General features: G+C 37.5%; 1 protein-coding gene across 45 annotated transcripts in view; it reads right to left on the reverse strand.

The window, feature by feature from the left end:
- Positions 1-292: 292 nt before the first annotated feature.
- MAP4K4 (mitogen-activated protein kinase kinase kinase kinase 4) overlaps positions 293-20,496 on the reverse strand; it is a 188,162-nt gene continuing 167,958 nt past the window's right edge. For 29 of the 45 annotated variants that reach the window (XM_042931937.1, XM_042931908.1, XM_042931925.1 and 26 more), the window contains 7 exons: positions 14,577-14,720; positions 8,249-8,383; positions 5,833-5,933; positions 3,910-4,059; positions 3,193-3,352; positions 2,323-2,462; positions 293-628 (listed from right to left, as the gene is read on the reverse strand). In XM_042931937.1, the coding sequence (XP_042787871.1) occupies positions 545-628; positions 2,323-2,462; positions 3,193-3,352; positions 3,910-4,059; positions 5,833-5,933; positions 8,249-8,383; positions 14,577-14,720 (914 nt within the window). In that variant the 3' untranslated portion in view covers positions 293-544. Of the gene's footprint in view, positions 629-2,322; positions 2,463-3,192; positions 3,353-3,885; positions 4,060-5,832; positions 5,934-8,248; positions 8,384-14,576; positions 14,721-20,496 lie in introns of all 45 variants that reach the window. The other 16 variants (XM_042931906.1, XM_042931899.1, XM_042931913.1 and 13 more) reach the window with 1 other exon arrangement.

Here is a 20,496-nt window from a genome sequence, read left to right on the forward strand (position 1 = left end):
ACCTGCACCTTCTTCTTTGACCACATATTGTCACATTACAAAAAAGAAATGTCAATTAAATACACTGTTAATGTTACTATATTAAATCTGCTCTCTGCTTCAGCAAACCGCTCATGAGACCACCATTTTACACCTCCATGTGCCCACTTCCAAACCAATGGCATGTTCATAGTCTCCACTTTCAGATACCCATAAGACAGAGTCACTCAGAGACAAGGAATTCTGGAGCTGAAGGAAAGGCATTTGCTTTCTGGTCTGATGCTCGATCCCAAACACTTATAGCACCTGATGGTAGAATGTGAACAGCACCAGCTGCATTGCAGCCTTGATTTATTTTTGAGTAGGGGAAAGAAGAGAAGGGGGATAAACTGGTAAGAGGTGCAGAAAGGAAATGAAACGAAACGAAACACCCCACACGTGGTGTCTGCATACACAGCTGTCCTGGACTACACCGGTGCAGCTCTGAGCTCCAGTTGCAAGGAATTCCAAGTTCTCAGGATCTCATTGAAGACTCTGGGGGCCAGCAATCCTCATCACAATGCTTCTACCAGCTCAGAAGGGAAGTCCTGCCTAATGTCATGAAATAAACCTGACTGCTGCCACCAGACCGAACGGAGGCGAAGAAGACCTGCAAAATCAAGAGAAAGAGGGAGGGAGAGATTTACCATGAAGACACAACACAACCCAGTCCTTTGGAGCAATCCTTCCTATGGTTCCCAGGCAGGTGACCTAGTGCCACCAACACCTCAATACCTCAACACCTCCAAATGCAGGCAGCCTAAAAGCCCAAAGGCCTCTTTCAAAAGAAAATCTGAGAGGACATCAGTATCACTTGATCATAAGGAGGTCATCTCTGTAGCTAATTTTTATCACAACTAAGAAGGCTATCACTGCCATATTGTGAGAACTGAAAAGAAAAACACTGATATTTCTGAAATTGAGTTATTTCTTTTTATCTCCACTGCTAATATCATCTAAAAGATAAATGTGTCTGGAAAACTCCTTAGCAACCTGATTTTTCTCTTTTAAAAAATTAAGCTAAAATATATGTTATTTCATATTACTCTATAGTCACAATACTATAGTTTACTTTTGGGCCTTTGATTAGTAAACTTCAAAGGATATAACATAATAAATAATAAAAATATTTCAATGCCCAAGTTCAAAGAATATTATAGTTATGGCTACATTAAATATACTCAGGAAAATATAAGCCAAAAAGCTGGCAAAATCCTGGATTGGGTTGGGAAGTTGTATGGATTTCTAAGGTAAATGATTAGAAAACAATGTCAACACCGTTAGTAAACGAGCTACAGGATCACAGGAAAGGGGGCTGGTGGTGGTGCAACGTATTTACTGAGCATGCAGTTAGGCAGAAAGCCCAGCTGTCAAGGAGAGATCTAGAGCTCTTCTCTGTCAAGGTGAATTTTCAAATTTAATCTGAGAAGTCAATTAGTGGGCCAGTGGCTAGGGTATTTAATATATTTTAATGTGAGACAAGAGGTGGAAATGTTCTTAAGAGGGAAGTTTCTAAGGTTGCAACAGGCTGCCTCAGGTGGTAAGACATTTTCATCCAAGTGGAGGGAAAAGAGAGAAAGCTGGGCTTGGTAAAGGCCAGGCCCACCTGGGAGGTCCTTCTCAAAGCACGTGGGATGGGTCAACACCCTTGGCCATCCAGCTATTCCACTCCAAGGCTGGTTTAGGGAGGGGATTCCAGGGAGTTGGTAGGCCTTGAAAGTAACAAGGATGTGGCCAGTTTTGAAAAACAAAGGTTTTTAGGTCTTTTGAAGACTGGGGGTCTCAGCTGCAGGAGGTGCTCATGCTTCTGCATAAAATGATTTATACTGTTAGGTATTTCTGACATGCAAACTATGAAGTTACTTTACTATTCAGAAGCAGACAAGTGGTATCCTTCTGATGCACATCAGGGTCTCGAGAGAAAACTTTTACCCTACCAAATTTGCAAGGGGCTTTCTTCCAATCACAGAAGAATCCCACTAGATTGGCAGTTTTAACCTTTTCTATCCCTAAACCAAACATAGCTCATACAGGTCACCTACTGGGGTTAAAAACAACCACTACAAACAACATACGATGATTTTGGCAGAAACAAGTATCTCTTATCCCTTCATAAGCAAACACAAAATAAAACAGACCCCAACTCCTATATACAGGTCTAAAAAGTCACTACTAAAATGTTGCTTGATGAATTTATTTCAGAATCTATCAAAACCTCAAGAAAAGGCTTCACCAAACCCCGTGGAAAGTAAACCATTACCAAAGCTAACAGCAGCTAAAGAGAAGTTGTAAGGAAACCATTACCTTGTCATTGCGTTCACATAAGAATTTTAGTCTTTGAGCCCTTTTGTGCATAAACACACCATCCAAGTGACCAGTTTCCACAGATCGGATCTCTATGGCCTTTTCTCCCCAGCCCATCGTCTGATTCGATCGAATATATGCTTTTTGAGAGGGGAAAACATGAAATTGTTAAAGATAAGGAAACAGCTATGAAAAGATGCTGCTCATATAATACACACATTATCTGCATGTCTAGCATATGGAGATTTTTGTTTTTAAGGAACTTTTGCTTTTAAAGTTTATCCTGAGAAGTGGTAATTTGAATTCTTGAGATGGTTCATGCTTATTTTGAGCAATGACCCACTGGATATAGAGTTTAGTGCTCCTATTTTTATCAAACCAGTCATAAAGAAGGCAGGAAGAAGAAGTGATGAGAAGAGAAAATGACTACATTGAAACCAGAACAACTTGGGATATAAACTAAAAATTTCAGATTATCGAGTGGCACTGCCACTCGAAAGAATAAATCCCTTACCCTTTTTCAGCCTCCTTTTACTTTCCACAGATTAGTCAACAACCACATCTGTCCTACATCCTGGATGTCTTAAGGATTAAATGAAGGATTGTAAATGACAGAGTTTTAAAGTGTTAAATAATTACTTGGATTTTGTTCTAAAACAGACTATGACCAGTGCCATGGTCTACAATCTCCCTTTTCACCATCAATATTGCCAACCATTCTGGGTTTTTTTTTGTTTGTTTTTTGTTTTTCTGCCAACCATTCTGCTAAATGGCCAAAATGTCTGAACAACAGGTAAAACTGATGTGATAACATGCAGTTTTAGAGAAGGCTCCATTTTTACATATGCTATCTTTTCCTCTGATACCTACCTACAGATGTTGGCATCTCTCCCCACTGCAGAACCACATCCTTGGTGATTCTTCCATAGGTATTCACATAAACCCCTTCATCTTCATAGCACACCAGAAGCTCCATGCCATCTGTGTTGGGGAGGATGATGATTGCATGGGGTTTGATGCTACACTGGATCTAGAGAAGAGGAACAAAGTACAGGGAAGTACGTTTGTGGTTATTTCTATCCTTGAAATAGCATTCAAAAAGATTGTCTTGGTGAATGCACTGGTTAATATTCCAGGTGAATAAATACAGCAATTGAATAAAATTTTGGAAAACTCATGCGACATATATCTCAAAGAATACCTTTTACAGGTCATGTACTCTACTAGTTCACATTTTCTGAGGCCCCTGGAACATATCTGGATTGTGGATTCTATTAAGAAATTAATTGAAACCACTCCCAACCCAGGGATATTCTGACCTGCCAGCAATTGCCCCAAATACATCCCATGTTAGTCAAAGCCAGGGCTAAGAGGTTTTCAGGAGGGCTTCACAGAGCCAGGAGAATGGATTTCCACTTGTCTCAGAGCATGCAGCTATTGAGAATGGCACATCATTTAAATACTCACCCCCACACCAAGGGGAAGCAAGGAATCCCTGCTTGTGTTAGTTCACTAAGCAGAGTAAAGAAAAAAGTCAAAACAAAATGAAGCCAGTCAACCAACCATAGAGTGTGGGTTCTTTCTTACGTGTGTTGGTAGATAAATGTCATAGACTGATCCTGAATCCACATCAACAGCATGAAATCCAGCACAGGATCCATAGATCACTTTCAACCTCTGGCCTTCCTCAACAGTGAGATCCACCAGTAATGGCTTATGTACCAATTCTCCAAATGACTACAAAGAAGTAACCGAGACAAAAGTAGTAAGACAAAGAAGAACTTATTTCTGATAGATCAAACAGGAGAAGCCAAACCCAAGGTACTCAGTTATTTAATTACTGAGCCATTCTGGCAACAACCATAAGCAAAAATACTCTATGAAATAAGTCTCTAATTTATTATGCTTTTGTCTGCCAATCAGCATCTGGGAGACATTTCTTCCAGAAGACGTGTCGCAAATTCCCCCTACCTGGCCCAAGAATTCCACCTTCTTGTCTTGGTGAGAAAAACATCTAAAGTGAAAGAACCAGGACTTTCTGTAGCACAGTATTCAACTATTCAATGCAGACAATGGAGAAAGAGGTGGAGTTGCAGGAGTCACATACTGAGAATTTTTAGTATGGTCATCATAGTCATCATAGAGACTTCTACTTTAATTTTTTGACTGGAGCAATACAGTGATGAAAAGCTGTAGGATATTAACCTGGATGACCTGTAATAAACTAGATGACCTCAGTTCTTGATTAATATCAATACCTACAGCTCACAAGACAGACTTAAACAATATACTTATAAAAGCAACTAGGAGAGTACATCTGGCACATAAAGGATATTAAGACCAGATCTCAGAAGATACAACCAATTACTTTTAGTCAGTAACATGTGGATTTATTTCTTGAGCAAATATGGTAACCCCATTTATCCTGCTTTATTGCGGAATCAAGCAATAAGCAATCTAAATATGTCAATTTTCCAAATACTTGAAACTTACCCTTAATAAAATGTATCAAGAACAAGAAAAAAAGGTAAGTAAATAGAATCATTTTGGATGAAAAATTCTTAATTTCATGATATGCATTAAAACAGCCCCAGGAGCTATACTCAAAGTTTTGTGCCTAATATAAGAAATGATGTTAAGTTATTTATAATATCTAATGTCAGAGTAATATTTTAATTAAGAATTTCATAAATTTGTATCTAATGCGAACTCTAGAATTATAAAAAATATTAAAAATACTCACACAGAAAAATACTAATGTTTTTCTATAGTTTTTCCCTTAAACAAAAACAATGCATTATTCATGCTTTTAACTTACTTTTTCTATTTAACGCATAATACATATTCCTGTGTCATTAAGAATTTCTGTAATTTGTTTTTTAGTTAGTATTCTATTGAAAAGATATACCTCCAAGCTGCCTATTGTTGGATACTATTTATCAAAAACATATCTAAATCTTTATACACATGCATGACTTCAGGCAGATGGTCACGGTCTGCTGTTTTTGTTTTTTTTAATGTTTTTATTTATTTTTGAGAGAGAGAGCATAAGTAGGAGAGGGCAGAGAGTGAAGGAGACACAGAATGTGAAGTAGGAGGCTCCAGGCTCTGAGCTGTCAGCACAGAGCCCGATGCAGGGTCTGAACTCATAAGCCGTGAGATCATGACTTGAGCCGAAGTCAGACGCTTAACCGACTGAGCCACCCAGGCACCCCAAGATCTGCTTTTTAATTAGAGGTAGCATTACTTTTTTCTGTTACCATATTGACATATCAATCAATGTCTACCAAACATTTAGCTCTTTCCTCATACTCTGAGGGCTTGGAAAGCAGACAGTGAGGCCTATTACATTAGAAATGGCCTCTCTTATGACAGAATTATACTCTATATTAGTACATAGCTTTTAAATGATCAGTTTTAACTATTTAGGGTTTTTAAACTGTCCTCTGGCTCTTTCTTGGTCATGCATGCATGGCTGATGCTACTTGTAAGTACACTTGATGCTGTTACCTTAAAGGCCATAAATTTGTGATATGGCTTGGGTGCCCACGCATAGACCTCCACAGAACTCTTCAAAGCAATTACCAGAAATTTGATTCTTTCATATTTTACTGAAAACAACAACATAAACAAGAGAAGCACAGGTCAGAATCAACATGGAACTCTAAATTCTGTTAGTTGTCTTTTGCAAACTTTATAAATAATGCCTTCTATTGAGTCATCTAGATCAACAGGAAAAAAATGCTGAGTGATCAAACCTCAGAGTTTCCTTTTCCAATACTTTTATGTATGATTCAGCCTATTCCCATATTTCTTGACTGATGTTTGGGACTCAATCCCAATACTCTGGTTACTATTAAGGAATACTTTCACTAATGTTCCTAATCTTCTTAGACTGAAAGTATTTACTAATCAAAGACAATGCCAGGCCTACCACCCTAAAGTCTTAAGGGCTCAGTATTGCTTCAAAAGGATAATGAAGTGGTTAATCAGCTAAGTATCACTTCAAACCGCTTCCTGATCTATATAGGCAGTGACTGCCTGAATTCTACCTAAAGTTCCATACAAAAAGAACAGTAGTAAAGGAAATCTCTATTCAGCTATATACATTTTTTCAGTTGAAAATGCCTTCTTTACATAGCTATTCCGGTTCTCTTGCAGCCAACCAACTCTGCTTAAAAACAGATGCTCTGAGGGGCTGTGCCCTCACATGACTTAGTGGTCTGGCACAGCTCTACCAGTTTCTTTATAAACTATCTAATGTCACAATACTACCTTATTCTTCCTTTGCACATGAGAGATGGCTTGTTAACTTGATAATTCTCCTTGTTAATTTCCAATATAGTATCACTATTCGAATAAATCACTGACATTAATATTAAGACACAAAGGATTATCAAAGGTTGTCCAAACCAGTGCTGTTTAACAGAATTTTTTGCAATGATGAAAAGATTTTAGATCTGTACTGCTAATATGATAGCCACATTGGGCACATGGAATGGACTAGTGCCACTGAAGAACCACATTTTATAGTTTATTTCGTGTTAATTAATTTAAATATAAATTTAAGTAGCCCCTATTCTTGATGGAAATCATATTGTACAGCACAGGTCTTGATAAACTGAATATAATTTCCTAAAAGTATAATGAATGAATGGTACCACACACTCTTACCGCAGAAAATGCTTGTGATTCATTCTGTAAGAATGACAGACCTGAGGATAACTGTTTTATTCCAATGAAAAGCCCAGCACAGTGTAACACATCTGCCTCTAGTTCCCCCTGTAGGATAATCTATTCATGCACATTTCACCCATTCTGAATGATTTCATTAAATTTAACCTTAGATGATTTTAGTTACCCCGCAAAAATTATTTCACATAAACACAGCACAGAAAATCCCAATCCCAAAATTTCATCAAGTATATAGTACTACTTTTCAGTAACACTCAGAATCATGCCAAACTAGGGTGGCTTCTGCAATCATTATTAATCAGTGAGCTGAGAGTTGTGGACAGATTATATAAATAATAAGAGAATGTCAAGGACTGTAATATCCCTAGAAGCAGAGAGAATGACTATAGCATATACTTTCATAAACAGAAAAAAACAAAACATAGTAGCAGAAATCAATATTCAATAGGACCCTTACATTAATCAGTCTTAGGTATAATAGAGACTATTTGCTGATCTTCTCAAATTCCCATTTCAAATTCTATTAGAATATATTATCTCTCCAATAAAGTTTAATTTGGCTAAGCTTCATTATTTCCCCTTTACTTCCAACATTAGTACCAGTATTTTAATTTTTTTTCATACATAAAAAAAAAATTGTTTTGGTTTTGTTCTTGCAAGCTCTTACTTCATAAGAACCAAAGCATGCGTGCCAGCAAGAGAAAAAACAAGACAGTTGCTACGAAACATTGGCTGGCCGACTAGATTCGTTTAGTAGTTAAGAGCACAGTAGCTTTGCACAGTGCGCTTCATTCAAAACAACAAGCCATATAGCTCTTTGGTCAAACTCTCAAACATTCTGTCAATGACTGCCAAGGACCCAAAGTCCTCTCAATGGAGACGAGGCCTGGAGCACAAAGCAAGAATCCAAATTGGCTGGCTTTCCTTTGGCAAGGTTTCCTTAGAGAGGTTATTGTGACCACATCTTACAGAGAAGAATCTGGACTGTCAAAGAGGAAGGGTAAAAAGCCTTGCTCGCAAGATGAATGTGAGCATGAGATGGATGGAGGACAGAATGAATGGCAGGAATGAATGGGGTTATGTTAAAAGGTGCATTGTGAGTCAAGATGACACTTCGGGATTAGAAGATGCCTTAGAAACATAATCGCAGAAAACATCTAGGTGTATCAGAAAGAACCCTGTGGAACAAAACCCTGCAGAACAAAACCCTCATGACCCTCCTGGAACTTACCAACTTTATAGTGTACACATCCTTCCAAATCCCCCACGGTTGTCCATCCCTGCTTCTTCTCAACTTCTGGATCATTGTGAAGTATTTTATTTCGTAACCAAGACAAATAGTAGACACGTAACTTATCTTTTTTGCCTAGCAAAACAAATATAAATATTTTATATACGTATTCAAAGTAGGTGCCATCTATTAATAACAATAGTAACCAAATGAGCAATAAATATTATCCTCCTAAGGGAACCATTCTGTATGAGTTTTACTAAAACCTCAATTTAAGCTATTCAAAATGGATTTTGAAACTCCTATAGAATTATCATCAGGTATAGGCCTGATTAGAAGGGAAGGTTTTAAAAGAAAAAAGAACTCACACTTATGTAGATAGCCAGTATCCATAAACCACAAAGTAATACAAACACCTGCACAGCAATGCAACCAACAGACCTTATAAGATGCTTTCACATGTATTATGTGATCTGATTCTCAAAACTCTCTGGAGTAGCTATTAGTTCTCATTAGACAGCATAGGAAGATTAAATAGATCAACCAAGGCAGGGAATCAAATCCAGCAAAAAGCCATAAATTGAAGATGTGTGCAACTTAAAGGGCTGACAGAGGACTCACAACCTATAAATCACTTAGAAGAGAGATAACCCAACTGAAAAAGTGGGCAGTCGACTATAACAGTCAAAAGAAGTTAACTCATAGATACATAAAAAAGTACTTGCTCTCAATAGTCAATTAGTGAATGCATATTAAAACCATAATGAGATACAATTTTATGCATCTATCAGAGTGTCTAGAATTAAAAAGAACAATAGTACTCAAAGTAGGGAAGATGAGGAGTAACTAGAAACTCAGAAACCAGTGCTATAAATTGTTAGAACCATTTTAAAAAGCTTGGCATTATCTATTAAAGTAGGATGCATGTATATGCTACTTATGATCCAGTAACTTCTCTCTTCATATTAATGTGTGTGTATGAGCTCCCAAAAACATGAACAAGAATGTTCACAGCAGCATTGTTCCTAAGAACTGAAAACAGCAAACACAAATGTTTATCAACAACAGAACAAATAAATGAATTGTGGTATAGTCATACACAGAAATGAAGTGGAACAATACACCTCTATGAGCAACAACAACAAAACAGGTGTTGAACAAAAGAAACTAGACACATTGACAAGCTTAAGAAGAAAAATCATATGATCTTATCAACAGATGCAGAAAAAACATCTGACAAAACCCAACATTCATTTCATGATCAAACATTCACAGCAAATAGGAATAGAGGGAAATTGCCTCAATTTGACAAATAACATCTACAAAAAACTTACAGCTAATACCATACTTAATGGTGAGAAACTAGATACTTTCCTCTTCAGATCAGGAACAAGGGAAGGGTGTCCCCACTTACCACTCCTATTAAACATCATACTACATGTCCTAGCTAATGCAGTAAGACAAAGGAAATAAAAGGTATGCAAACTGGGAAGGAAGAAATACAGGACTGTTTACATAGAAAATGACAAAGAACTGGTAAAAAAAAAAATTCCTGCAATTAATAAATAATTATATAAGGTTGCAAGCTACAAGGTTCATATATAAAAGTCAACTGTTTTCCTATATATTTGCAACAAGCAATTGGAAATTTGAAATTAAAATACAGCATCTGCAGAAGTACTAAAAACCAAAAAAAGATATATTTAGTTATAAATGTGACAAAATAGCCCTACACAACATCTGTATGAGGAAAACTACAAAACTCTGAAGAAAGAAATTAAAGGAGATCGAAACAGATGGAGATATATTCAATGGTCATGGGTAAAACTCAATATTGCTAAGATGTAAGTTCTACTGAACTTGATCTATGTACAATCAATGTAATCCCAATCAAAATCCTATCAAGTTATTTGTACATGTTAATAAACTGACTCTAAACTTTATATGGAAAGGCAAAAGAGCCAAAACAGCCAACACAGTATTGAGCAAGAACAAGTTTGGAGGGCTGACACTACCTGACTTCAAGAGTTACTTCAAAGCTACAGTAATCAAGACAATGTGGTATTAGCAAAAGGAAAGACAGATCAATGGAACAAAACAGAGATCTAAACCCACACAAATGTAATGAACTATGGGGGTGCCTGGGTGGCTCAGTCAGTTGAGTGTCCAACTCTTGACTTCAGCTCAGTTTATGATCCCAGGGTTGTGGGACAGAGCCCCGCATTGGGGTCCACACTGAGCATGGAGCCTGCCTGAGATTCTCTTTCTTTCTGTCTCTCTCTCTCTCTCTCCCCTTCTGCTCCTCTTCCCCACTGGTTCTCTCTCCCAAAAATAAAAAACAAACAAAAAAATATAATGAACTAATCTTTGACAAAGGATCAAAGGCCATTCAACAGAAAAAGGATGGTCTTTTCGACAATCACTGCTAGAAGGACTGGACATTCATATACAAAAAATAATGAATTTATAGACTTTGAACCTTTCACAAAGATCAAATGGATCACAGACCTAAACATGAAATGCAAAGCTATAAAGCTTCTAGAAGATAACATAGGAGAAAACCTAGGTACAACCTCCTTGGATTTGGCAATGCCTTTTCAGATATAACACCAAAAGGATAATCCATGAAAGAAAAAAAAAAAGGTAAGTTAGACCTTATTAAAATTAAAAACTTTTGTCGAAGACACAGTTAAGAGAATGGACAGACAAGCCACAAACTGCAAAAAAAAAAAAAAAAAAAAAAAAAAAAAAATTGCAGAAACCTATTTGATAAAGAACTTGTATCCAAAACGTACAAAGAACTCTTAAAACTCAAGAGAAGAAAACAAACAACCCGATTATAAAACAGACAAAAGACCTTAACGGATACCTCATTAAAGATGACATACATAGATGGCAAATAACCATGTGAAAAGATATTCAACACCATTTCATCAGGAATTAAAAATTAAAACAATAATCAGACACTATACTATACTAACCCAAAATACATCACCAAATGCTGATGAGGCCATGAGCAACATCTTCATTCATGCCTTGTAGGAACATGTGATAGAGTCACTTTAGAAGACAGCCTAGCTATTTCTTACAAAGCTGAATGTAGTCTTTTTTTTTTTTTTTAAATAATGTTTTCAAATTTATTTGAGAGAGACAGCAAAAGTGGGGGAGGGGCAGAGAGAGAGAGAGAGAGAGAGACAGAGAGAGAGAGAGAAAGAGAGAGGGAGGGAGGGAGGGAGAGAGAACCCCAAGCAAGCTCTGTGGTGCGGGCGCAGAGCCTGACGCAGGGCTTGAACTCATGAAAGTGCGAGATCATGATCTGAGTGGAAACCAAGTGTCAGGCACTTAACTAACTGAGCCACCCAGGTGCCCAGTTGAATGTAGTCCTACCTTATGTTCAGCAATCATGCTGCTAGGTATTTAACCAAGCACATAAGTTGAAAACATGTCTACACAAAAAACTGTCCACAAATATTTGTAGCAGTTTCATTCATAATTGCTGCAAATTGGAAGCAACCAAGAGGTCTTTCAATAAGTGAATGGATACACAAAGTGGCACACCCACACAAAAGATTATTCAGCAATAAAAAGAAATGCACTATCAAGTCATGAAAAGACATGGAGGAAACTTAAATGCATATTGCTAGAGAAAAGATGCCAGTCTGAAAAGGCTACATACTACACATGATTTCAACTATGATGTTCTGGAAAAGGTCACATAGAAAATTAAAAAAAAAAAAAAAAAAATCAGTTGTTGCCAGGGACTTTTGGAGAGAGATGAATAGGTGGAGCACAGGGGATTTTCAGGGCAGTGAAATTAGTCTATAATTGTGGATAATTATGTGTTTGTCAGAACCCACAGAACTGTACAACACAAAGGGTGAACCCTAACGTAAACTACAGACTTTAGTTAATAATAATAATGTGTGAATACTGGATCATCAATTACAACAAAAGTACTACACTAATGAGGCTAATTGGGAAAACTGGAGGTGGGGGGTAATACAGGAATTGTCTATATTTTCTTTCCAACTTTTCTGTAAACCTAAAGTGCTCTTCAAAAAAAAACAAAACAAAAACAAAAAAAACCCCAGCCAGACACAAAAGAATACCTACCATTTTACCATTTCTGTAGCTTTAGTTCAATGAAGGTAAAACCAATCTTAGGTATTTAAAGGACAGTGCTTCCCTCTGGGAACATGGGGGGCAGTGACTGGGAGGCAGCAAAGTGGGGACTGCAGGGAAGCTTCTGGACTGCTGGGATTGTTCGATTTCTTCACCAGGGTATAGGTGCTACATGGATGGATTCTAACTGTGACAATTCACTGGGCTGTATACTTATAATCTGTGCACTTTTTGTATTACGTCTTATACTTCGACACAATCTTTTTAAGTTTTGAAGACTTTTTTTTTTAAATAAAAAAATTTTTTTTTAATGTTTATTTATTTTTGAGAGAGAGACAGAGTGTGAGCAGGAGAAGGGCAGAGAGAGAGGGAGACACAGAATCCCAAGCAGGCTCCAGGCTCTGAGCTGTTAGCACAGAGCCCCACGTGAGGTTCAAACTCATGGACTACAAGATCATATCTGAGCTGAAGTTGGATGCTTAACCGACTGAGCCACCCAGGCGCCCCTGTTTTGAAGACTTTTTGAATGTGGGGAAATACTCAATAAAATATGTTAAATGAAACAAAACTATGTACTTTTATGTATATAGTGTTCCATTTCCATACTGTAATATATACTTACAGATATGAGGAGAAGGAAATATAAAGAAGTGTCAACAAGAGTGGTCTCTGAGATAGGGTAACATTTTGTTTTATTCTTCCTAAGGTTTTCTCATTTTTTTAAGCTTCCTACAATTAATATGTATTACTTTCATGATTGTAAAAAAATCATTAAAAGCTACAAAAGAGAAATAGAGAAAAGTAGACCCCAAAAATTACTGGTGTCAGCTGTTTAGTGATTCCCATAAATCTTCTTGTTCAGTGAATCACAAAATGAAGCCCAAGCCATTTTTAGTGGCAGATTCATTTCTCCTCCAATTTTAAAACCTACTCCACATTAACACTCAAGTTGTAAATGGTTGTTTTCTCATTTAAGTATGAGATGGATGGCGAAATTTTTGCACTTCAACAAACATCTTTTACTTACAACCAAAAGCGTATCTCAAAACTAAAATAACTGCAAGAGATGTTACATATAAACAAATATAATAAGCTGGAGCTAGCAGATGACTAAATCAAAACTGCTGTGGGTTATTATAAGACCTAAAGTATTCCAATTTTGCATACTCTTGACTCCAGCAATCATACAAATTATTAGGAAACCAGTACCCACGCATCACAGGCATGTGTGAGCAATGGTTAAGTCAACTACAAGATATATGCCAAAAATATCTACGCGAGGGGAAAAAAGGGATAAAAGATTTACAAAGAAGTAAATACATTTTAGAATATCTATACAAAAAAACACTCTATAGCCATATAAAATACAACTGTTTATAAAGAAATGTTTAATGACACAGAGAGAGCAAGTACCTGATTTGGTCAAACCAGAATGAACACTGTATAACTTCAGGACAGTGGTTACAGGGGCAGCTGAAAGGGGAAGCGAGGCTAACTGCAGGTACAAAAGTGTATCTAACACCTGTTAAAACTAATCAGTACATGGGTGTCATTATTCTGTAATCATTCTCTCATTATTGTCTGTATGTTTGAAATGTTGTATAACCATTTAAATGCAGATTTTCCCCCCTTTATGAGTGTATTTTAAGTGTGTGTATGCTTAAAAGATTAGAAGTTAAAAATTGAAGTCAATAGTATCTCTGGATGATTTTACATTTTATTTCTCCTACTTGCTTTTCTACAGTAGTGTTTTTCCACAATGCACATATATTACATAATTTATACTAAAAAAAACCTCTTTCTAAAAAGAAGCTTATAGTAAGTGTTAACGGATGTAAAGAAAAACCATAATATGGTACTTGTGCCATCATGGCAGAGCACAGTCCCTTCTGCATGCAAGAGTCCTATGGGTGGAAGCAGACACAAACCTCCAAGCCAGGGAAGCCACATTAAACCCAACGAGCAACGGGGCAGAGAGGGTGGTTGTGTGGGAGAGGTCAACTAGAGAGCGCATGCCCCTGTGCTTTTCAAGACTGCTCTTTAGAGGAGCCCTACAGGTTCAGTGTGTACACGTGGGTCACATCTTTCTATTACCTTACTATGAGACCATGCTACGATTGTACCTCATTCAGCCATTACTTCAAAAAATGAGCTAACAGAAGTTTTGTGCTGGGAAGTAATCTTGCTTTATTAAATGAACACTTACCAGATATTGTCACCAAGACATTCAAGCCTTCAAGGACATCCATTTGCTGAAATCGTCTTCTGTTGATCAGAGGATATACCTTCCCTTGGCCACTTCTGTCCAGCAGCATCAGGCCACTCTCTGTACCCACTAACAAATTCACTCCTGTTTTAAGAACACAGAAAGACCTGAATTTTATGCCGTGCTTGGCAAACAGTCTGGTTGTATGGAAAGGATAACACCAGCTATCTGGAAAAGAGTGGTTTTTAAACTCATCCACAAAAAGAAATGCTTGGAATAGCCAGAGGTTAAAGTAACCAAATGGCAACAAATCACAGAGGAGTGAGGGTGAAATACTTACTTAAATCTAAAAAAAAGATATGAGAGAGATGTCTGTTTTCATGATCCCTTCATACTTCCTTTATTGTCTTTATTTTGATTGCCAAACTTCTGGCATGAGATATAGCTACCTCAAATCCTTACCAATTTATGACTCACCTTGCCATTTTCTTAAAGACCATTCTCCATCATCATCAAGAAAGCAACAATATTTCTTAGGAATATTAAAATACTGTGACCTCCCCATGGGACCAATCCTGGCTTCTCTATTTGCTACCATGGTCTCCCCCTGCTCCAGCTCCATTCAGCTCCAGCTCTTGGTTTTCTCTGCGCCCCCCCACCCCTTTTTTAAACCTTCTCTGCTTCTTAAAACACAAAAGACATCTCCTTTGCTTTCTGAAGGAGCACGTCAGAACCATCAACTCCTAATTTCATACTCTACCTGCTTTTCCACACCTGCTGTAAATTTCTACTGAAACCAACTTCTCAACTTTTGCCATTTCTGTAACAGCACCACCACCCATTCCACACATCTAGCTAAACTGACCACCAGAACCAGAGAAAACCTTCCTTTCCCTTTCCTCTGCTCTCACCTTACATCAGGCTTTGGCCTCCTTGTAAACGATGGATAGTGACTTTAACTCAGGTTGTTATAACATCCTCCCTCTACTTGCTCATGGCAGCAGCCCAAACAATCCTCATCTTCCGACAATATTCATTAGGTCCTACTACATCTTCAAAACTACACACCCTATAGGGCAGGGTACAAAAGCCTCAACTTGGCATTCAAAACTCTCTGTACCTTGAGTCAACTTACTTCTCCCTATCACTCACTTATTTCCTTAAATGCCTTCATTCCTTGGTCTATAACCTTCCTTGTCTAAACCAACTTTGTAACATGTAACATGTAGCACAGATCACTTTATATTCCTAAGCAGTTAGGCACATACATGTTTGCACTGATTCCCTCAACTGGGTAATAAACTCACTGAGACAAGGAATAAAGTATTTGTGCTTTTAAAAAATTGCCCAATCAATATTTACTGGTAGATGGAATGATAGGGAAGAATACCATGTATTTTCCTGAACCACACAATTCACACGTCCAATTACACAGGAACACACACAGACATACACACATACCCTATTTCCAGAAAACTTCAAGTGAACAACTATGAAGGCAACAAGTAAACACGCTCCCGACCCTCTCTCAGCTCTGTCCCTGTTCCATTGAGCAAGTAAAACCCAAGACTTGGAGGGACAGTATCTATATCCAAGCAATCCTTGTGAGGAAACTGGACACACTTTTTGGGGTCTAGGGGGAAGCTGGGAACCTGGAATTTACATATGTAGTAACTATCACTGCCATTCAAATGCAAAAAACTTCAACTAACAGAGTGCAAGGCTCACAAGGACAACAGTTACAAATGTGCTGAAACACTGTAGGCTCTAAACTAATACAACACTATCCCTGGAGTCCTCAAAAAATGTAAAATGTGTAAAAAGGTCCTCATGAATTCTAGACATCTACAATTTCTGATAATAGCGTGACCAGAGGAAAGCCCCCCATTAAAAACCTATTAGGCATATGATACAGGTTTCCATCTTGCCCTTACAGAAACTGTGGTACGTTTCACAAGAGCATCCCTGTATGTGCTGTCCCACATATGCTTCCACCAAATCACAGGTGCTTTCCATCTACTATTACTGTAATGAGAGCTTGTTAGAACCTGACATACTATGAAATAGCTTCAGAAAATGTGAAGGAAGAAAAACCTGAGTATTCACTACCCATTAAGAGTAACCATTAAAAGTAAACAAAACTCTCAAAGTATGGTCATTTGAAGAGCTTAAGTAAAAGGCTTATGAATGCACATGACTTCGTCTGTCACTTATAATTAAGATTTTTAGAATGTGCCATCCAGACCAGCCTTGTCCAACAGAACTTATCTTGATGTCAATGTGTTAGCCACACGTGGCTACTGAGCACTTGAAACATGGCTGGTGCAACTGAGGAACTGAAGTTTCTATTAAATTTAAATAGCCACATGAAATATCAGCTATGGCTGATACTACCATTTTATTCATCAGGTAACACTGTGGCTTTGAATTAGGGTTCACAGCCTTACACTTTATAAGGCTTACAAGCCATCATGTTTTTCCATGAAAAAGTTTTTTAATAGAAAGATGACACACATCAGATCATTACTTAATGCTAAGAAAAAAAACACTGTCCAATTTAAAAACACACTTATCATCACTGCAAGAAAAATTAATGCTTATGTAATGCTCCATTCATTTTCATACAATTTCACTTTTGAGGTTCACCATTTTGTGGTGACCATCTCCCTATCAATGCAGAACTATATTTGGACATTATCCTTAGTGTTTTCCCTCCACATACCTAGGTGAGATAATTTTAACTGGCTTCACAGGTAAACAGAAGAAAAACAAAACATTAACTGATAGAGCTGTTTTCAGACAGAGTCCATTCCAAAGATTCCATTTCATGTAATATTTCAGTATTTTCCCAATCTTCAATATCAAGTAGCTGAAAGACCCATGTCAAAAGTCTGGTAATAACTACTGAAATATAAGATTCTGAAACCTATTATTTGTGGTTTCCAAAAACAAATAGCATCCAAACATCAATCAAGATTTTACAGTAAGAAATAATAAAGGAATAAAAGACAAACTGAAAAAGTCTTTTCATAAACATAAAAAATACAGACACTTTGGTACTTATACTCTACCTCATAATTCTCCATTATGTATTTCCAAGAACTATGTCATTCTGTAAAGTACTGAGTGTTAGTACTCAGAGGAATATTGAGTCACTGGAAAATAACCACCCTGGAAATTATGGGATGATGATGAAAAAAATCAAGTTGCAGGCTGCAATAACCTTTTATAAATATCCTTTTTAAACCTTTCAACTGTTAGGTATAATTAAACTTTAAATATTAATTGCTCAAAGGCAAGCTGTATTAGGAACTGCGACTGTATTCATAGAAATCTGGTTTAAGATGGGGAAAAATGGCTATTAACTCTATAATGTGTGATTTAAAGTTTCCTTTAAGGGCTAGTATCCAAAATCTATAAAAAGCTCACCAAACTCCACACCCGAAAAACAAACAACCCAGTGAAGAAATGGGCAGAAAACATGAATAGACACTTCTCTAAAGAAGACATCCGGATGGCCAACAGGCATATGAAAAGATGCTCAACGTCGCTCCTCATCAGGGAAATACAAATCAAAACCACACTCAGATATCACTTCACGCCAGTCAGCGTGGCCAAAATGAACAAATCAGGAGACTATAGATGCTGGAGAGGATGTGGAGAAACGGGAACCCTCTTGCACTGTTGGTGGGAATGCAAATTGGTGCAGCCACTCTGGAAAACAGTGTGGAGGTTCCTCAAAAAATTAAAAATAGACCTACCCTATGACCCAGCAATAGCACTGCTAGGAATTTACCCAAGGGATACAGGAGTACTGATGCATAGGGGCACTTGTACCCCAATGTTTATAGCAGCACTCTCAACAATAGCCAAATTATGGAAAGAGCCTAAATGCCCATCAACTGATGAATGGATAAGGAAATTGTGGTTTACATACACAATGAAGTACTACGTGGCAATGAGAGAGAATTAAATATGGCCCTTTGTAGCAACATGGATGGAACTGGAGAGTGTGATGCTAAGTGAAATAAGCCATACAGAGAAAGACAGATACCATATGTTTTCACTCTTATGTGGATCCTGAGAAACTTAACAGAAACCCATGGGGGAGGGGAAGGAAAAAAAAAAAAGGAGGTTAGAGTGGGAGAGAGCCAAAGCATAAGAGACTCTTAAAAACTGAGAACAAACTGAGGGTTGATGGGGGGTGGGAGGGAGGGGAGGGTGGGGGATGGGTATTGAGGAGGGCACCTTTTGGGATGAGCACTGGGTGTTGTATGGAAACCAATTTGACAATAAATTTCATATATTGAAAAAAAATAAAAAAATAAAAATAAATAAAGTTTCCTTTAAATTCTATGATGATATTACAGGCAATGCTCTGTAGTAAACTGCAGATAGTTTACTGTTAAGAGTGGGAACAGGGGCACTTGGCTGGTTCAGTCAGTAGACACGTGACTCTTGATGTTGGGGTTGTAGGTTTCGAGCCCTGTATTAGGTGTACAGATAATTTAAAATTTAAAAAAAAAAAGAAAGAAAGAAAAAGGAAAAGAAAAGAGAAAAGAAAAGAGAAAAGAAAAGAAAAAAAAAGCTGGAACAATCATGTTCAAAATGTGTGTTAAAATAATCCTGGCTGTGAATGGGAAAACCGTCTTATTACAAAAATATAATAAATAGGTAGCATCTTACAAAGCAGAAGTCAATTATATAAGATGATTAAAAAAGAATGCTTGAAGCTAGCATTTTCTTTTTAAAAGTTTTGTTTTTAAGTTTATTTGTTTTGAGACAGAGCAAGCAAGGAGGGACAAAGACAGGAGAGAATCCCAAGCATGTCCGTGCTGTCAGCACAGAGCTCGACACAGGGCTCCATCCCACGAACTGTGAGATCATGACCTAAGCCAAAACCAAGAGTAGGGTGCTTAACTGACTAAAACACCCAGGTGCCCTGAGGCTAGCATTTTCTAAGAGGGCACACAAAAAGCCTGTCTAACCTATCTAACACTGGTCAGCTGACTTTCAATGCATCAATGTCACCATTTCAAACTAATACTCTAGAGTCCTCTGAATTTTCTCCCCTTGTCAGGCTACCACTCTCAAAGTACATGTCTTAACTTTTCTGTGTCTTAAGTCTTTAAAAAGCTTATTTTTAAATTTAACTTAAAAGGCTTGTTTTTTTAACTTACTTTTTAGCTTAGCAGGCAGTTTAAGGAAACCCATCACTGATGTGCCCCGAGCCAAGGAGCAACTCAAATACATGGATTTATAGAAATGCATTTCAACTTTAAGTCATCTTGCCTATCACGCCTTTCCACATACTGATAAAATGGAAAGTTCTACCACATTTTTAAAAACACAAGCTCAGGATACTCTTATTCTCTGAGGTATTAAAGAAGTTCATTAGAAGGAGGATTTTCATTAAATCAGCTAATGGCACAGAACAGAGTCCAGCACTTTGTAGGACATTAGCATAAAATCAGTGTAAGAGTGCTACCAAGTGCAAACGTTCCAGATAAAAATTATTTCACCAATTTCCAAGAATTAACTTACTTAACACTATTTCTACACTAAATATAATGTATCAATTTTGATGATATACACACCCCCACAAAAGGCCTTTAAAAAGAAAGGACATGATGGAACTCCATTCCATGATGTGATCACAACTGGCATTCACCCAGCAACACTAACAGTGCCATGCGGTGACAATGCTGTGCCAGCTGCTTTCACATGATCCTAGTAATCCCCCTCCAAGAGCCTACTGTTACCTTTACCTACAAGGTCAATACAGAAAAGGCCTTCTGATATAGGAGACTTAAGATACTCAGTGATGACAAGGACAGAAACCCAGAATTCAAAAAGTGAAAGAGAAAGCAGGTGTGTCTGCAAAGGGGAAAGGACTCTCCTAAACCCCTAGGGAGAAGAA

This window comes from Panthera leo, chromosome A3 (genome assembly GCF_018350215.1).
Source record: "Panthera leo isolate Ple1 chromosome A3, P.leo_Ple1_pat1.1, whole genome shotgun sequence".
Taxonomy (NCBI): Eukaryota; Metazoa; Chordata; class Mammalia; order Carnivora; family Felidae; genus Panthera; species Panthera leo.